Source organism: Paramisgurnus dabryanus, chromosome 14 (assembly GCF_030506205.2).
Source record: "Paramisgurnus dabryanus chromosome 14, PD_genome_1.1, whole genome shotgun sequence".
NCBI classification, from domain to species: Eukaryota; Metazoa; Chordata; class Actinopteri; order Cypriniformes; family Cobitidae; genus Paramisgurnus; species Paramisgurnus dabryanus.
Window position 1 is genome coordinate 16,129,468 of NC_133350.1, and position 20,516 is coordinate 16,149,983.

Below are 20,516 nucleotides of genomic sequence, written 5' to 3' on the forward strand. Positions count from 1 at the left end.
TTGATTTTTTTCCACAGGAATCGCTATTAATCTACATTTCAATAATTAACATTAATCAATAATTTAATTTCTTTCTCAGCTGCTTCCCTTTGTGTGTTTAAACTACGTGCTACTGTAAAGCTCAGTTGCGTAGGTTTGAAAAAACATGCTGATAAAAATGTATACTTTGTAATGCACTGTAAGTCACTTTGGACAAACAAAAAAGCAATTTTTAATTAATTTTAATTATATAAGTGGACATGCAGTTCATTGTACCATATCTACCATGTTTTTATGAACACACTTTTATATAAAAAAACACCTCAAACACATCTACTCTTGTGCATACAAATATAAAAACCGATGTGTAATATACAATTTTGGAAAAACATGTAACGTGTTTTAAAAAACACGAGTGAAACATTTGGCATAGGAAACAGTTCTCATGTCATATCGACGTATGTACAATTATCAAATTACCTCATGTGCTTTGATAGATAAATTTTGCATATTCAATAAAATGTATAAAAAATTGTATAGTAACCATAATGCATATTGTTTCAAAACTGCCTCACAAAAAATAAATACACTGTAAAAATGCTTTAATCAACATTTTATGTTACTTTAACTTAACAAATTAAATAGCTTGTTTTTATAAGTTATGTCAACTTATCACGAGTCAAAATTTAAAATAGTAGGTCGAATTGACTTGCATAACCAAGTTGTTTTAACTTCATTCTGCATTTTTTTACAGTGATGTCAGTAAAAAAGTTTTTTTACAGTTAGCAAATTAGCAATGATATGTGATAATAAATGCTTATGATAATCCAGAGATTATGTCAGATAGATATTTTCTTACAAATCAGACATATCACCTTCTGCCCTATACTGGTTCTTAAAAAAGTCAAATTCAGAGTCCTCTTTTCTTTATCTATGATCACTTTGCACTAATTGATGTCTATTGGATTTTGTTTGCATTGCATCAAATTAGTAATTTTGGACCAAAATTCTGACTGAAATGCAATGATGTTAATATATATGAAAATTGCCTCAAAGGTCAGATGAGATATATAATCTGCTTTTGCTTGTGGAGAGGGGAGGGGGCATTTAGTCAGCACTTTACACAAGGTGTCTGCGTCATGCATCACTGAAATATTATTGACTGATCAAATTCAGAATAATAAACAGTGTTGTGACTAAATATTTTTATTGGAGTGGATAAATGGATGTGCCCGATTCAAAATGTATAAAATGGCATTACATGCACACCTTTATTGCTTTATTATAAATAATGTGACTTTGATCGAAAGTCACTTAAAAGAGCGCATTACAGAGTTATTACTGAAAAAAATGAGTCATTCAATTTACTATTTTTTTTAAGGTAATCGATTTATTTAAGCTACATTTAAACACATTTTTTTTATTTTATTTAATTTTACTAATCTTTTTTGTTTAAATGTAGCTTAAATAAATTGATTGCAACCACTTACCTTAAAAAAAAAAGAGTAAATTGAATGAATAATTTTTTACACCATCATAGCCCTTTACTTGTGTTAAAAATCATTAAATGCAATTTCTCTCAAAACTCTTGTTTCTTGAATATACCACTGTAGAACATTTAGGATTTAGGGATTTGTAATGTATATTTTAAAAACAAAGATTACTTGTAGTTCTGTGTAGTTGCACTACAGTGACCCGAGCAACTTTTTAGTGAGACTGCTAAATATTCTCCAGCAAAACATGCTTGTTCTCTCAACCAGAACTTGACTGGTCAAAACTGGTCTGTTCCTGCTTTTAGGCTGTTTTCTAGTGTGGATAATACCAATGTCCTCTCTCTCTCTCGCACCCTTCACGTGACCAGCAGCAGCCGTGTGGCAGTGAGGATGGATGGGGATATATGGAGCTTCCTCTTTCACTTCCTAAATAGGGGTCTGGTCATGTGACATTGTTCAAGAGTGAGGGGACATGAAGTGAAGGAATGCAATGTGGCGGTGGGGTTCGTGGTTTCCGTTCAGGATGTCCACTTCTTACTGCGTTCGGAGCTATGACAGTTAGCAGAGGAATTGTGATTCATTGTGATTTATTGTTTCACAAGCACTACAAATCATTGAACTAATGGGCTCTTTTTCAGTTGTAGAGACTGTGATTTTACTATCACAACACACAGTGCTGCGTATGGGATTTACAGATGTCAAGGCTGATTTGATTTAAATTGGGTTAAATTCTGAATTAAACGTAAAAAAAATGCTGTGTTGTTTCAATGCATATCCGTTGGTGTAAATCAACTTAAAAAAATTCATATTTTACAACCAAAAATAGTTCAATATAAACCCTGTTTGGTTTGTCTATATTTTACCCAACCAACTCAGCATTTTTTGTGTATATTAATAAGTGGTGATTCAATAAATAGAATTTAAAGATTATGTAGACCATTGCAAAAAATGTTATACATTACGATGGAAATGTCTTTTAGATAAGCAGCTGCTGGTCATTTTTTGTGCGTCAGAGCTGATGACAACATTTCATGAGCACACAAAATCCACATGACCCGCTAAGAAGAATTCTAGCTTCCTCCTACACTTTGACTTCCCTCTCTCTCCCAGACCTCTGGCACTGATTCACTTGTCCTTTAACCATCCTAAAACACTGGATTAAACTGGCCTGTCAAACTCAGCAGATCGTCCCTTAGTCAAAGACTCATGTGAAGACTTTTATTATGTAACCACAAACAAAGAAATGGAAAAAAAATTATGCTTGTTAAGGTAAAAAAAGTCACAGTCTTAAATATAGGATATCCAAAGTTACATCCTGAATATTTCACATCAAAAAAGTTAAAGTGGTAATAAAGGTGCAGCAATGCCATAGGAGAACCATTTTTTCCCAATGTTCTTTGGATGTTATTGGTTCTTTGTGGAACTTCTCTAGCAACTTCTCTAAGAGTGTATGGCAAGGTTTTTTGCCGAAATTATTGTTTATTAACCTCAATCGAGTCAGTAGTTGTGCTTCATACGGACACTATAACACGTGTAACCCTCGGTCAGTCTTAGCCAATCATCTTGAAAGAGAGTCATGTGTGTCACCATTCAGTGGAACAGATGCTGACGAATGCTTTCATAGAAGACAGACTTTCACCATGCTTTCAATCTGTCTTAATATAGTATAGGTGGGGTCAAATTTAGCAGAGGAACATGGAGTTATTCATGGTGTAATGGAGTAAATGACAGTGCCTGAACGATTGTATAACAAAGCAAAATGTGTGGATGTGCGCACGTAGACGCAGATATTATAACTCTCGTTGATGGTATTGTTTTTAAAAGATATATAAATCTTACTAAAACGTTTGTGTGCTCTGCCATCAAAACATTAAATTGGATAGGAATGGGGTGGTATTGCTAAACTGTCAGATAGAATTGGTCCCAAAAATGGTCCCAAGTTGTCACTGCATGGGGAAGTACCCTTTATAAAAGTCCTAGTATAAACTACATCAGTGTTTTCCAACCAGGGGGCCGGGGCCCACAGGGGGGCCTCAGCAGATTTCCAAGAGGGCCTCAAGATGACTGGACAAAATGGACAAAGCAAGCATTAAAATATGCTTAAACAAGCAAAAATTTACATGGTTCTTATTTTTGGCCATTTTTGTAGCGAAAATACATCTGTCTAGTCATTCCAAGTTCTATTTCATATTAAGTGGAGAGAATTGAGTGAGTGGGGGGCCTTCAAATATTGTTGTGGGCCTTGAAGTGAAAAAAGGTTGGGAATCACTGAACTACATTATTTAGGTACAGATTTAGGACCAAAATTTACCTTTGAAGATATAATATGTTTATTTGAGGTACTCTTTGGAGCGAATATGTACCACTGAGGTACTAATATTTATTGATTTAGTTTATTTGTCAGGGACTATGTACAAAATACATGAATCTTACAAAAAGATGTTTTGAGCAAAAGCGAATTTCCATCTGCAGTCCGCTGGCAGGTGCACACAATATTAAAACATTACATTACAATCAATATTAGTTAAACAATGATCATTTAAAAAACCATGACAGCCTAAAATATATACAATATAGTCAAAAACATTTACTTCCATATTGCATTTAATTATGAACTCTTCACAAATGTGTACTTTTTAAACTAGTGACAGCTATTTGACCACTTTTGACAGCGTACCAAATAACACATTTGTTAATTTATAAATTTTGAGCAAACAAATGATCAAAGTTTTTGTTTGGCAGAACAAAGATCAATCCAATCGTAATCTCTTCCAATCTTGTGTTTTGACTTTTTTTGTCTGTGTCCAATCTTGAAACCTGCGTGTAACTGGACCATGATGGCTGAAGGACATGGGGGACAGTAAAGGCAAGCTTTCCCACAGTTGGCGAATAGGGATCTCGCTCCTAAAGGTGTTATCAGGCCTTACCATCTAATGTTGAGCTTGCCTGTCAGCACTTTCTCCACCGAGAGCATTTGACACTCTCACTTTGGCTTATGAGCATCAACAGAATGAGGAAGTTCAAAATAATGTGTTAATTTGAGGTAACATTTTACAGCAACACTGCGAACCACAAACATTTATCGGCATTATCGTTTACCATAAAATAGACAGCATTATGTAAATGTCGTTCGTTTCGACCACACGAACTATCATATCATGAAGATTGTTGTATTAAAAGACAAAGATAATGGATGATGTTATTCTAGTTAGCTTGAACCGTCCATCATTATTTTTATTAGCTAAAGGCAGTTAAACTTTTAAAGCAGTTTTCAACTTTTTCTTGTTGACAGTAACATTAAAACTTTATTGTTCCTTCTGCTTTTAAAAAAGGCAACAAAACGTTTTTCACAGCAATGCCATTTCTTTTTTCTTACCTTTTTATATCTTTTTCCTACCACAAAGTAGCTTTTGTGAAACAGAAAGGTTCTTTAAAAAGTTATATCAAAGTTATTAACTTAAAATTATTAACTTAATTTGTTATTTAAATGTTATGTCAACTATATACTAGTCAAAAACTTAAAATAATAGGTTCAAGTTACTTGCATAACCAAATTATTTATGCTTGCCTACAGCATTGTGGCATTTTTTTACAGTGTGACACCAAACAGCCAAAAATGGTTCTTCCATGGCATAGCATAATCATATATGTTTAACTAAATGCCTTGTATAGATGGTATTGTTTTACCCTTTATCCTAAAAAAATGAAATTCCATTCCAAAAAAGTAAAACTAACATATTTTAAAAAATTGTGAACTAAGCATAAACGATTTCAATACTCATTGGTTAACGCACTTAAAAGGAACAAGAAAAATGCACGTATCACTTCATATTTGTTTGTGATCTAATTTTGTGTGAAACTAATAGTGTATAAATGTGGATAAATAGTGTGTCACATTCCAAAAAAAAAAAAAAAATGCTGGGCCATGTTAAACCAAGCGCTTGGTCAAAAAGGCACGGACTCAGCCCATTGGATTAGAATTTAACCTAAGCTGGGTTGTCTCAATCAAAAATGCTGGGTTGTTTTAACCCATTGTTGGATCAAATTGAAACACTGTCTGGGTTAATTTAACCCAATGTCTGGGCTCGTCCGTTTAATGTCTGGGCTCGTCCCTTTTTGTGCAATATCTTTAAAATTCACCATGCAATGTTATTGCACAACACATAATTTTAGGTGTTAAAAAAAAGAATTGTTCTACATGAAAAGATGCATTTGTACATTGTTTGTAAACAAAATATATAAATTATTAGAGTATAAAATGTGTTGTAATGGATTTTATTAAAAAAAACATTTCACTTGTTTATTCATTAACACTTCACAGGGCTTAAAGTGACCATAGTTGAAGAAGTTCACTGTTTTCACACAGTTGGAGTAACTGTTAAATGTTTTTTCTCCACTCACACACACACACACACACGGGTTGTAAGTCTCTTTCCACTCAACCTCGTCTTTGATGTCTGACCTTCATACCTGGTGGAAAGGTGAAGATGCACACCTTCCCACAGAAGGCGAGAAAGTGACATCTCAACCTCCCTCATAGTGATAAGCCAGCTTATCTGTTTATCCATCATTTGTCTTTCCATACCGAGACGCTGCTCATAGTGCATACGACAGCCTAGTCCTTCTTTTTAAAATCTACGCTAAATTGTATCGTACTTCTTGAACACATTGCACTCCATTTTACGGTCAGCCAGTGAAAACCTCTGCCGCATGTGCAAATGTGACAGGATACAAGTGTCTGCTCGTAAGTGTAAAGGCAGACACTCGCCACCTCTTCAACTGGCGCTTTTACTAGCAAATTCATGCAAATGTGCCTCTTTTGCCTGTGCAATGTAAACAAGCATTGCTTTTTGTTATAAGGACCTAAAATAATATATGTCTGGGAAAAGCTCCATTATGTTACCTCCATAACAAACTGATACAGAGAAGAGTGGCGTGCCACTCCCTGCTGTCAAGCCACCATAAAGAAGAAGTGTATAAATACAGCTGATAAACAAAGCACTGAGTCTGCAGAAAGATCTCTTGTGGTGTGAGAAAACTGTATGTTAGTCAGTCACATGATTAGAACTGTCTGTAATGTCCATTGTTGTATACATAATAACCATGTACTGATGATGCCAGAAAAATCTAATTAGCTAAACAATAGCCTACATGTGAAAAAAATACATACTAACTATTTATCAAATGTTAATGACAGTGAAAAACTAAGAATATAGTTATCTTGTATGTATTTAAGTAATGTTTAAAAATTTGTTCAACAATACACTTTTAGTTGCTCACTATACTAGATGACGTATGCATGGCATTTTTATTAAATCTTTTTGTTTTATTATTTTGTTTATACCGTAAAAAGTTAAACTTAAAAAATACCTCAACTATTAACTTAAACTTAAAATTTCACTTCAGTTAAAAAAATATATATTTTTAAGTGTTTTAGGTGTGTTTTGAGTCGATCCAACTTTTCACTTTTTATAGTGTAAGTATAAGGATATTCAAAAGCAAAAATAAGATATGTTATATTATTTAATAATTTGTTATAAAAAAATGGGAAATTTCAAGTTGATCCAACTTTTCACTTTTATGTAAGTATAAGGATATTCAAAAGCAAACATAAGATATTATGTTATATTATTTAATAATTTGTTATAAAAAATTGGGAAATTTCAAGTTGATCCAACTTTTCACTTTTAATAGTGTAACTATAAGGATATTCAAAAGCAAAAATAAAATATTATGTTATTGTATTTAAATATTTGTTATTAAAAAATTGGGAAAATTCAAGTTGATCCAACTTTTCACTTTTTGTAGTGTAAGTATAAGGATATTCAAAAGCAAAAATAAGATATTATGTTATTGTATTTAATAATATGTTATAAAAAAAATGGGAAATATTTTACAAATATCAAGGCAAATGCATCTTCAAAAAATGGTCAAACAATGCCACCACTCCTTAAATAGGTCTTAATATGTAATATTTAGGTACATGTTATACATAGCCTATTTGGTATATATATATATATATATATATATATATATATATATATATATATATATATACCAATATATACCATAGGTACTGAAATGTACCTATGAGGTACTAATATGCATTCTTTGGTACCAATATACTTATAAACAGTACTGTGCAAAGTCATAGGCAACAACCACCAGACTTGTTGTTTTAGAAGTTTTCATGTCCATACATATTTATTTTAAATCTATTTTATTAAGATACAAACAGAAAATACAGGAAATATGTAAAAAAAAAAATACGTGTGACCTCTCTATGTAAAAAAAAGAGTGTGACCTCTCTTGGAACTAAACATATCTTGAGCGTTTTTAAGCAGAATAAAGTAAAAATACTTTCTTTTTAAAAATACTAATTCTTTTTTTTAAATTAGAAATTAGGATTGAATTGTATTTTGGTTTAAGAGATCCTGCAGTTTCCTGCTATTGCTCAAGTGAAATGTGAATTTTCCCTAAAAACTTCACACATTAGCTTACATTTTTATACAGTTTTAATACTACATACACATCTTCTGTATTTTCTGGATGGATTCTATTAAAGAGACTTAGAAGCAATTATATATGATCACTTTAACATTGCAAAAACAACAAATCAACATATCTGTTTTATTTAAAAATATATGTTTGATATTTCTGCTATACAGATTATATAACTGAAGGTATAACTGCATTCTTTTCTCTCTATAATAACATCATACAGTTAAGATGTCCTCTGCAGTCAATCAATGAAATTAAAGTTGTGCTGATTTAGCAGGACAAGCTCAGTCCCCCAACCCAACAACAGTGATCCCGCGTCTAAACACATTACCACCAGTGAACGCTCCGTGATAAACGTCAGCGTGTGTAAAAGACGTCACCTCGATTGTTTTTATCCCCCGGCCAGCCAGTTTAGAAAGTAGGATATACCCTTGAGTTTAATTCAAGTTCACAGCAGCTCACGAGAGAGATACAGATTGCACCATCTGCATAATTCAGACAATGACAAAGACAAGTGCTTTTGACTAATTGTTTTATTATTGCATTAGAAACTCAACCTTTCAAACTTCTAACGTAACCCCATGGGCTGCTGAAGGGTGAGCAAATGTATATAAATACAAAATTACCCTGTTTACATTTACAGATCCCACTTGTGATTTAAAACTGATGGCCACAAAATGAACATAATTATATAGAGTAAATACTGGGAATGTATTTGAACTTGATGTGTATAGAGTCACTTATATGAGCTTTATTTTTAGCCTTTAGAATGACAAAATAATTGGTGTAACCTACACTCTCAGAAGAAATGGTACAAAAGCTTTTTCAGAAAGTACATCTTTGTACCTAAAGAGTGCATATTAGTACCACATAGGTACATATTAAGGGAAATGATCCCAGTGACAGCTTTTGCATCGTTACTTCTGAGAGTGCAGTGTAGTCCATTTATTTTTGATTTCCATAAAACAGTGTTTTAGTGTTGTCGTTGTGTTTCACTTTGACATATTTCAATAGTCACATCAAAATGATTTGAATGATAATCATCTGCTTGCATTTAAAAGTGACTCATCATGAACAGTTTCAGGACTGCTTCATGACCTTCCCCGTTTTCTTTCTCAGTACTTTCGTGGCACTTCCATTTTATTTCATCGTTTTGTTTTTGCTATCTTTACTATTCATTATTCTTGCCCTCGTTTGGCTTGCAGCTCATTTCAGTCGATCATTTAAAAGCATCTAGCAGAAACATGAGCAGCTAATAGATTACATCACAAAATCAATATGAAATCAATTTAAATGAATCAATAAGTGGATGGGGAGCGACTGAAACAGACACGCGGAGGTGATCAATAGCCAAAAAAACACATGTTGTTCAACAGCTAGAAAAGCACCAGCAACTGCTTTCCACCCATTCATTGACCTATAGCTGAAATCCAATGATGGTTTTTCTTAAAGAAACAGTTCACCTAAAATATCCCATACAGTGGCAGAAAAATTACAAAAATGGTCCCAAGATTTCACTGGGGTAGTTCCTTTTAAAGACAGGGTGTAGGTATAGATATGTATACATTTGATAGCAATATGTACATTTTAGGTACTCTTATGCCCACTTTGGTATTGATACAAAAAATAACGCGGGGTTAGTTGTAACACGGACTGTTTACATTGTTGCACAAAAATTTTTTTTGTCATAATTGTGCTGCTTTTTCTCACATATTTAGACATTTGTATCCATTTATAATTGAACTATTGTTAGAAAAGGGCTGAATGAATGAAAACAGTGTTGATACCTGTCTATTATAGACAGATATATAAACATTATCCACTTCAAATATATAAACAAAATAATGTTGAAATATTTGCCTGCAAACTTAATTTTCAGCAAGTGTTATAACTAACCCCCTGCCTGTTATAATTAACCCCACCTATGGGGTAAGTTGTAACGTTTGCACTTCTGTCACGTTTGGTGTAATTGTCCAAGAATGGTAAGTACTAGAAACAAACTTCAAATGTTCATTTGTAGCAGAGATGTGTGTGTTGCTTGTGTAAAAATATAATTAATCAAAATCAAATATGTTTTGAATGATTAAGCCAAAACCAAAAAGCGTTCCCCGCGCTCCCCTACCTCTAAAGTACCAATATGAACTGTTTAGGCTCAAATGTGATAGTGTACCACCCCATTTACAACTAAGGAACATATTTGGTCATTTTTCTGACAGTGTTTGACTTTAGTTTTTTCTGTGGAAGACCAAAGGAGAAGTTAAACAAAACTTGTGTGATCCACGGATGAAAAGAAACTCGTACAGATTACAAATGATGAGTAAATTGAGAAAGAAATTGAAATGGTTAGGTGAACTGTTTCTTCAAATTTATGTGCGCCCATTATCTCTTTATCATACATAGCTACCGGCTAAGGTTTAAGAAAGGTTTTAACAGCTCTCAGAATCAGCTGTAACCTCACACTTCTTTCATAAACTGATGAGGCTGATGGAAAGAGAGCTGGTAGAGCAGGCGTGTGCGTCCTCGACTGTGGCTGGTTAAACCGTAAGAGTGAGAGGTTTGTGGTGCATCCAAGCAAGGAGATGAGATGTGATAAAGACTCTATAAAGTAGCACAAAACACTGGAGGAGTGTGCGTGAGTAAAACAGCGAGGCCTTATCTGTTTTAAACATCCTTCTCCTCTCAGGCAACTCTTTAACCACGTGTAATGAGATAAAATGGTGAATTACCTTCACGTTTTTGAAATTGAAACTGACGCTTGTGGGGTTATGAGCCATAATAATTATGCGATGGTTTAAAAGTGTGGTAAAATGTTTAATTACATTTACATGTTAAAAAATAAATGTATTTTGTATCTTAGCTATTGTTCCTGCATAAAAAAAGCAAAAGTGCAAAACAGATGAGCTAGTCCCAGCAAAAAGCTGCACCTGCCACTTTCCCCATACCAAACACCCCTGGTCACAAACTCGCAGCCCACACAGCAGAAACCACAAAACACAAAGACTGCTTTAACCTGAGACACACAGTGCTTTCTATTAATAGCTCAGTTCGGCAATGGTGCTGACACACAGATCTAGAAGCAGCAGTGGTTACCTTCACTGGCAGCAGTTACTATAATGTGGCTTGTATTACTTGCGCTGAACCAAGGTCAAAACAGCCATCGAGAGAAATGCATATTTATCTCTGTTGTCTTCAGCCAGCGGTACAGTCTGAAACGAACCGGAACGGGGAATAGATACGAAACGAAGGCCGGGAACACGTACGCTAGGGAACAAACAGAAAAGTTTACGTGAACCATCAACTTGAACATGTTGCATTCTGTCACATCCATGGGGAATGAAAACATTCGTGTGTCATCAGGATTTGAAGGCCGAAAATAGGAATGAGTGCACAGAAAATGAAATGTCTCCCGTACACTACAAAAGACGCGGCCGGGCAGATTTGGCAAGCGTCATCACATTGTTTTCCCCTGACTTGTATTTTCATGTCATTGTTTTGTGTCCTCAGGCCAAACACCCTCCTCCAGATGGTGACTATTCCAGCCTCCCCTTGATGGGAAGTCAGATGTTTGCAGAGCCCGGCGAGAGGGCATAAGAGCTGACAATGCCAGTCACAGGTAACAAAGGTTCACACCTGCGAGTCTATTTTAATTGGGATTACACAGAACTGTATTAGGATATACACCATGTTCTGCCCAATTTGTCCCATATTCCCTTGGAATTGTCACTGGCGAGCAACACTTTTAACACTTGGGTGAAGTTTTTCCAACAAGCAAGTTGCTTGGATCTCTTTAGAAGACATTTTCATTTGTACATTTTCATGTTGGCTTGAAGCCATCACACACCGTTTTCATAGGGGATATCACAAACCTGCCTTGTACCATTTTTGTCAAAATCTAACTTTTGTTTTTTTCTTATTTGTTTCAATAATGTTAGAAAATTATACCACATTTCACATTAGAGACATACAATTAATACGACTTAAAAATACAATTTATAAATGTAATATTTTTAAAGCAAAAAAAAATGCTTTTTAATTTTACAAAATGTATTCCATTCGTATTGACCAGCTATTGAATTTTGGGCATGCAGTCACTGTACTGTTTGTTTTGGTGATGCATATTTGGGTTTAAGCAGAGGAAAGAGATTACGTTTATGTACTGATGAAGGATAAACTGTATCTCCTTACTGAAAGCAGAACAACAGCTTTGAAGATACCACAAGCAGGTTTCATTACTCAAGAGGAAAGATTAAGACTGTGATCATTGGACGGTTTTGTTGAACAGTACCTTAGAGGCGGGCCGGGCCTCAAACCACTCATGAAAACAAGATAAATAATTAACCATCAACAATCACTTTATGTACTGTGTAATTAAACTCTTCATAGTAAACCTCAGGGGTGGCTTTGGGGAATATGATAATCGAGGCGTTAAAGAGCATATGAATGTTAATTTGGTTTGAGTATTTATTCGTGCCTCAAATTATGTTGAATTTGTTTTAATAATTCTGAACACATTTACCTTGATATTTGCTGCCTTCTTTATTCCTTTCTTTTTTGGAATTTAACACACGAGGGGCAGTTTTCCAGGCATGGTCTAGATTACAGGACTAGGCCTTATATTAGGGCATTTAAGTAATTTTTCAAATAAACCTATTAAAAAAAAAACAATACTAATGTGCAACAATACTAATGTAAACAATTGCACTGATATATGTTTAAATATGTCAGTGCAAGGTGTTTTTAAATTAAGGCAGCTTAAACGTCCATTTTAGTCTGGGACTAGGATAAATTCTATAGTGGTGGCTTCCCAGACAGGGATTAGACTAGGCCTAGACTAAAATAAATGTAAGAGCTGTACAAACCGAAAACAAATTGTACGGACATATCTTAAAATACATCAGTGCCCTTTGTTTTGCCTCAGAATGCACACAAGGGGTGTTTCTAGTAATGCATGTTTGTTAGTTATAGTATAATTAAACTAAGGTCTAGTTCTTGCTTAAACTAATCCCTGTCCATTTAATTGCATTCAGTCTATACATTTTTTATGAAGTTGTGTGTTCCCTTGGGTTCGAACCCATGACCTTTATGTTGCTAATGCGAAACATTTCATAAATACACCACAGGGATATTTTACGTAAAACACTTTATTGCGAAGAACATTGGTCAGACAAAACATTTTGCTCTTCTCTATTTTGCTTCTGCAGCAGGAAACCATTCTTATGGCTGGCATCCAAAATGATTTTAAAGGCTAGGTTTGATTTTTTTGTCAAATTTTCCTTGCTGAACTTTTTGAAGCGCAAGATAACAGCGCCCTCTTCAGTTTGTAAAGGACTGTTGCTGTTGTGACGTGAGAATTCCCAGAACTTGTATTACCTTGAACACTAAGAACACAGAACAGTTTTTGACCTAAAATAAGGGTGACTTTGATCATGTAGGCTATTATTTTTCGGTAATGCTGTATTCCATTAGGTCAGGGGTTTTTAAACTTTTTTGTCAGGCGAACCCTCTTATCCTAAATGATTTACTTGAACGCCTGAAAAATTTTCACTAATTTAATTAGCGGTTTTTATTTTAAAAACTTTTTATACAAATTTTTATAAACTTTTATAAACTTTTTTAACTCGTTTTAAAGTTTTTATCTTGTAGTATTTTATATACTTAATTACCTGTTATTTGATCATCTGTTATTTTCGTTCATTGGTAGTAACGTATCTGTCCGTTTTGCATAAGTTATCAGTTTTCTGATATAAACAAATAAAGACTATATTTTGTTAGTAAGCATTTTATTTAGATCTCTTCATTTTAAAATAATTTATTTATATTTTAGTATTTAATTACAATTAATCATTTTTATGAACCTCCTGTAATTCCCTCGCAAACCACCAGGGGTTCGCCAACCCCAGCATTTAGGTCATCGTAGATGAAAAGGTTTAATCTAAGGTCCTAGATCAGTGGTTCCCAAACCTTTTCAGCGTGCCACTGAAAATTTATGACAAAAACAGTTTTAAAATGTAATATTTTAATTAAACAAAGCATATAAAATTATACCTAGTAGTGCTGTTGGTTAGTTGGCTTATTATTTTTTAGGTTTAATTACACAGTATTTTTTTTTATTCTATCAACTTTTATTTGCATTTATTTACTGAAAATTGAAACAGGAAAAATTAAAAAATATTTTGTTATAAATTTTAATTCAATTTTAACAACTATTGTAGATGCCGCCAGTGTGTTCGACTCTTGAATGGGGCACAACGTGTACGTGCTGTTAGCGCTCCCCTTTCGCAGTTATGTTACTGCATCCGATGTGATTTCTGTTGTGAAATTTAAACATAAATTGGCTTTTAGATCATGCATCTTAAATGAGTGTTTTTAAATCATCTGATACGAATATAACTTTTATAAAGATTTTTTGAAATAATTTTTCAATAGTCAACCACTGCCTGCGCAGCCCACCAGATGGCACTGTGAGGACCACTGGTGGGTCTGGTGGGAATCACTGCTCTAGAAATCAGGGGTCTCCAACCTTTTTGTGAGCAAGGGCTACCACAAAGGATAAAACCATCTCTAAAGCAATGGTCTCCATGTTGGAGACCACTGCTTTTGAGATTACATTCAATATGTTTAATTCACTGTACTTCCAGTGGCCATTAACACTCCTCCAACCTTTTTCTATAACTTCCCATTTTTATTGTAACAGCCATCGTTTTATTTTTGTTTACACATAATACACTGTTTAAAATTTCTGTCAGAAAGCATACTAAAATATATTTTTCAAATGACCCGATTCTCTTTAAAAACAAATCTTAAGAAGCATTTCTATTAAATTCACTGTGGAAAATACAAACTTTTATGTCACCATTTTGTTTTTGGTAATTTCTCTCAGCTCAGCCGTGAACACACAACCACAGGTGACTGTTTTGTACACACACATTTATATTTACAGTAATTGTGCTACAAAAAGGGTAAAAAAAATGGAGACAGACAAATGTAGATAAACAATCACTAAGGCACTTAATTATTTCTCGAACATAAAAATCACCCAGAATCATCATTACAGTGTTTCTTTAAACGCTGAGCACTGAGCACTTCCTTTACTTTAAAAGTGAGTTTTTTGATTAATCAGTAACTTTGCACATTTTTTAACAGTACACATATACATAACAATGAAAAATATTTTTCCTCAACATTTGCCTTTTGAAAGCCATAAATGTTTTACTTTTTTGTAAAAGTGCATTACTAAAACAGCAGTGTGAATGATAACACCTCCACCATCAGGCCGTACCCGTGAACTCATTTTAATGGGGACACCTTGACCTCGGCCAGGTACCCATAACTGCATTGTCAAGTGTACCGTGAACCAGCCTACCCTCCTGCTGACCTTTGCCTCCTCCATGCAGGCCGGGCCTCAGCATCACGTTGGTGAGATCTGCTAGTTCTCTCTTGTGAGAGAGCATTGTTACCATGTTGTCCAGCTTGGAGCGAAGGGATGAGTAGTGGTACTGTCGCTCTTTGGTGAGCTTCTGAATGCATTCCATCAGGTTGCAGTTTTGAGGGGTTGTGGGGCGAACAGGTGTTTGACGATCTGCTCGTTTCTGAATTCTTTGTGAAGAAGAGCTAGAGGTAGACGAAGTGCCGGTTTGTAGCGTAGGAGGAACAGTTTCTGTCTGGGCGCCGATGTCTGCTGTGTGGTGGGTTGTCTGTGTGGAGATATGACAGGATATCACATCCACTGTCTGAGTTTCAGTCGTGACAAGATCACAAGCATTCTTTGTTGGCGCGTGAGGTGGGTCATCCAAGGACAACACTTCTTCCCTGAGCTCGTGCTCAAGCCAGTCTTCTCCCAAAGTGGAGGTCTCAGAAACTGGGTTACTCTTTTTGACTTGATCTTCAGTGTCTTTATTCAGATGTTGGATCTCTGGGGTCTGAAGTCTGGCTGGGGTGCTAGTCAGACAGTCTGGTTGAAGCTTTGTGATTCGTGCCAAGCGTGAAGGAGGCGTTCCAGGTGGTTTGAGGACAAGGTGGTCATATATACAGCTGTTTCTGGCACTAGAGGGAGCTCTTGTATTCGCTGGCAGCGGGAGGGACTGGGCATAGAGGATGCGAAACTCTTCATCAAATTTCTCAGTTATCTGGCCTGATAACTCGATTAGGTTACTGCTGTTGAGTTTGCCATCTGTCCAGTTGAACCTAATCATAAAGAAATGTAAAAAATTGATTTAAAAATGTCTTATTAATATATAAATGGACATGCAGAAGAACTGTAGTCACAGTCCCATGCACTGATCGATGCTGATGGATTTATTCACTGGAATGTTTTACTCTCTTATTGTTGGAAAGGTCACAACTACACAATGGCTTAAAATAAACAATAATGTTTCTGTGCTCTTTTTTGAAGAAAGGATTAAAGGAATAGTTCACCCAAAAATGTTGTTACAAACCTGTATAAATTATTTTCTTTGTTCAAGAGCCCCATTCACATCCATAGTCAGTCCTTCCAGAAAAACACTGAGGTTTTTTTTAATTGTTGCTGGCAAAAATCCTTGATCTTGCAGCACGTTTTCTTAAAAAATGCGAAGGAATATTTATGGGATATTTATAAGTGATAGACCGATATATGCAGAAATATATGCACCCCATATATATTTGTAGTAGTAAAGTGTTAGAAATCAATATCCTTTGCTGATAGTTCCTCATCATTGTGGAGAGTGCAGTTCATGGTTCCATAGAACCCTCACCTTTGTTAAATATAGTTTTTCTTTTAAGTTCAATAAATGTTACTTTTTTAAAATAGAGACTTGTAACATTTGGCATCATCATTGTGTCATTTTTATGATGTAAATTGAGTGAGGAAAAGCCGTTTTGGCTCCAAATATCGGCTCAAGAAAATTGGCATTGGCACTGAAAAATCCATATCGGTCGAATATTTATGCAATTTTATGCAATGAAATTGCGAGAACTTTTTTGTGGGACAAAATTGTGGGAACTTGCAAAAACTGTCTGCAGCTTTTCATTGATGTTTACATCGCGTAATTACATGGCGGCGCAAGTGTGAAGTAAATGCAACATTTTTCAACTTTCTGCTAAGATATGTATGACTTTTGCTACGAAAATGCGGGGATTATGAAATCATGCAAGCCCCGTATATTTTGCGAGCAAAAATCTGCAATTTATGCGGCGAAAGTGCAGCGCCGTATTTAAAAAGTGCGGCCCCCGCATAAATATGCGGACTTTGGCTGATTATGCATTGAATCATCCAATCCCATAATCACGTTTATCTGGAGGGACTGCATCTTTTCTTTTACTATGGAAGTAAAAAGGAGCTCATGATTGTATTTTATACAGGTTTGTAACAACATGAGAAAATGACAGAATTTAAATGCTGATACACTTTGGTGAATGCGCATTTGACATTTCCGGAAGTTATTATAATTCATAAAGTTTTGAATATAAATATTTTTCCTATAAAATCACATTGATTGCCCTCAAAAGGCCTTTGATAACCTACTGGAGCCATGAGGATAACTTCTTTAAACACTTTTTGGGCTTCAAAATGTCCGGCACTGTTTACTATCATTACAAAGCTTGAAAGATCAGGGCATTTTCTAATATAACTTCAATTGTGTTAGTATAAAAGAAGATAGTCATATGCATCTCGGATGATAAATCATGAGGTAATTTTCATTTTTCGATAAACTATCCCTTTAAGATCCTTCATAATGTGTGGAAAGAGGTCAAAGTTACCTGTATGAACCAGTAGCAACTTTGTTGCCATCAATCAACATGAATCGCTCGTGAACCTTTCCAGTGATCCGAGCACCTGATCTCATGTAGTAGGTAGAGCCGGTTATGGTCCGTATTTTCATGTGCTTTAAATAATTAAAAATAAAAAAGACAAATAAACTAATAAAGATTATGTTTAAAATGACATAATATTTCTTAGTTAATAAAAAAGATCCAAATCAAACCTGCAGTTCATCCAAGTACACATTAAGGTTTTGACACATCTTTAAGAACGATGCGAGAGCAGACTGGTCTAACAGAATATACACAGGGATCCTGCGATGTGTGCAGGCTTCTTTCAGGTCCTGGAAAATATCTAGGTCTGTCAGGGAGTCCGTCACAATGGCAATCACCTAGGAATTAAAATCACAGAGCATGTTTATAGGAATGAAATGCAAGATTACAAGGCATTCTTTGGATAAACCTGGTGGAAATTAATTTAAGTGATCTTTTGTATTTTCAAACTTGCCAATCATATGAATGAGTAAGGCAGGCTTTACTTAACAGCCGCTGGCTACATACCCTGATGATTTCTTATTACATTTGGCCTTTAAGTATATGCAAGCTGGAACAAATCCAGGATGCCTGCAGGTATAACTGCAACAGATTCAAATAAGAACGCACTTATATTCATTTTAGGGCGTGAAGAGCCTGTTGCGGCACCTCCAACGCTCCAGGTTCAAACCTTACAGGTAACAGTTCTGTGCGATAGACGCTTTGGCAAATTCCTAACATACTACACACCTGATGCAGAAAAGTACACTGAATGGCTCACACAGCTACCTTGAGTTCACTTGAAACCCCCAAGGACCATTTTCTAACTGGCACAATTGGTATAAGATTTTTTGGTTTGCTATTTTTTAGTCATCTTAAAAATTTCCTTTGACTCATCAAACAACTTCAGATCTGTTGAAACCCATCAAAAGAATTTAAGAGGTTACAGAAAGATCACACTTCAACTTTCACATTTTGATTTGAGGTGCAGACAACATTAAAAAAATTTGGAAAATTTCAGACAAAATCAGCACTATTATATATAAAAGTAGATAACTCTTACAAATAGTCTGTGTGTGTGTACTGTGAAAAATATCTTTTTGCACTTAATTTTTTAAGATTTAATCAACTTGGATTTACAAGTTGATTAAACATAAAAATATAAGTGCAAAAATATATTTTTAAGTGTGTGTGTGTGTGTGTGTGTGTGTGTGTGTGTGTGTGTGTGTGTGTGTGTGTGTGTGTGTGTGTGTATATATATATATATATATATACTCTATATCTAAAGTGTATTATATACACTATAATATTATATTACTATATAGACATACAGAAGATATTGATGCAGATAAGCAATATTACCTCCTTTGCATTTTTTATCAATTTTCTGACCGCCTCTTTGCAACTATAAATGCACTCGCCATAACTCGGTTGAAAGTATGCAACAGCACGCGTTACACCACGATACGATCCCGTAGTGAATGCTGGCCAACCCAACTCTAAAGACGGAGGTTCAATATCAGAGATCTCAGGGAAATAAGTGACAGATGAGCAGTCCAGTGTGCCAGTGCTAGATTGGTCCAAATGAGAATCATCTCCGATCACAGATACAGATTTTGGCACAACTGCTGCACGCGAAATCCGCCTAATCTCGTCATCGGAGAGAAAGTTTGGAATTCTTTCTTTCTTTAGGAAACTCGTGAAGGAGTCGACTCCACCGGCGATCAACTCTTCCAGAGCGAGTCGGTGTCTCTCATTGTAAAGTTCTTTCAGGTTTGTATCTTGTCCTGTTTTTGGTGTCCGCCAGGCGGGCGAATCCTCAAGACACTGGGAAAGAGCCATATCTTTAAATAAAAAAATGCTGACCTTACACAATGTGACACTTCAAAACTTCCTAAAGGAATATTAGGCACGAATACCTTGAATCCTTACTTTCGGTGAAGCCATCCCACCGGCAGACGGCCATTGGTCGGTAGGTTGTTGCCAGTCAAGTTTGATGCATCACGTGTTCGCCATGAAAGAACGCTATTGGTCAGCTTGCCGTGCGCTCATTGGACACGAGTTTGAATTTGGAGGAAAACAGAGGCGGCGTGTTTCTCTCCGCTGCTGAGTTACAACGTATTTACACACAGGGGCGGTGTTGTGATAGTAAGGGCCACAACCAGATTTCGGTTACCATATAAAGTGTTATTTAAAGAACACAAATCTATGTTTATTTCACTTTTATGTAATTGGTATTTGTACATATTTGCGATGATGAATTATTTGCAGTTAACGTTTGCTCCTAAATTGTATTTTACCAATAAAATCACACTTTACATTAAAACGAGTACACACCCGATCAAATACCTGACAAAAATAATAATAAGGGTACATAACCTTTATTACAATATTATTAAACGATTTTACAATTAAAATTAAATATTACTAAATACTACTAATGTTTAAAAATGCAATGTCTGTGTGTGACTAATAGTTTAAGTGTTCTGTCTATTAATATAGTACAAATCATCGATATTATGTAGTACAAAAACAATAGCTGGTTTAACGAGGTTATTTCAATTTAAGATTTTTGTAAGATTAACAATTATATAAATGTACAACTAGCTGTGAAATGCACATTTCACACATTTGGTGATGCAATGTATACCCATCTTTAATTATATTAATTATTTTTAAAGTTAGGCTGACACATCCATAAACCAAGCATTCACACGGGGAAAATAATTTTTTTTCAGGCCAGGCCTTAATGAAGGAAAAGCCAAAACCGCA

General features: G+C 35.0%; 1 protein-coding gene and 1 long non-coding RNA gene across 2 annotated transcripts in view; one reads left to right on the plus strand and one right to left on the minus strand.

Moving 5' to 3' along the window:
* Positions 1 to 11,586, plus strand: part of LOC135718903 (uncharacterized) — a 21,567-nt gene extending 9,981 nt beyond the window's left edge. The window contains exon 3 of the long non-coding RNA XR_010520929.1: positions 11,478 to 11,586. This is a non-coding gene — a long non-coding RNA (uncharacterized lncRNA). The remainder of the gene's footprint in view (positions 1 to 11,477) is intronic.
* A 3,068-nt stretch (positions 11,587 to 14,654) lies between these two features.
* Positions 14,655 to 19,655, minus strand: fam83d (family with sequence similarity 83 member D). Its single transcript, XM_065241262.1, has 4 exons — positions 19,107 to 19,655; positions 17,936 to 18,103; positions 17,712 to 17,836; positions 14,655 to 16,157 (listed from the first exon to the last, which is right to left on the minus strand). Exons 1-4 carry the CDS (start codon positions 19,584 to 19,586, stop codon positions 15,266 to 15,268), a joined length of 1,665 nt encoding a protein of 554 aa, XP_065097334.1. The 5' UTR covers positions 19,587 to 19,655; the 3' UTR covers positions 14,655 to 15,265.
* Between the last annotated feature and the right edge of the window lie 861 nt (positions 19,656 to 20,516).

Coding starts and splice junctions, on each gene's coding strand:
- fam83d (XM_065241262.1), bottom strand. CDS start 19,586: ATGGCTCTTTCCCAGTGTCTTGAGGATTCGCCCGCCTGGCGGACACCA. Junction 18,104..19,106: donor TGATAAAAAATGCAAAGGAG/GTAATATTGCTT, acceptor TTTAATTCCTAG/GTGATTGCCATTGTGACGGA. Junction 17,837..17,935: donor TGTACTTGGATGAACTGCAG/GTTTGATTTGGA, acceptor AATTATTTAAAG/CACATGAAAATACGGACCAT.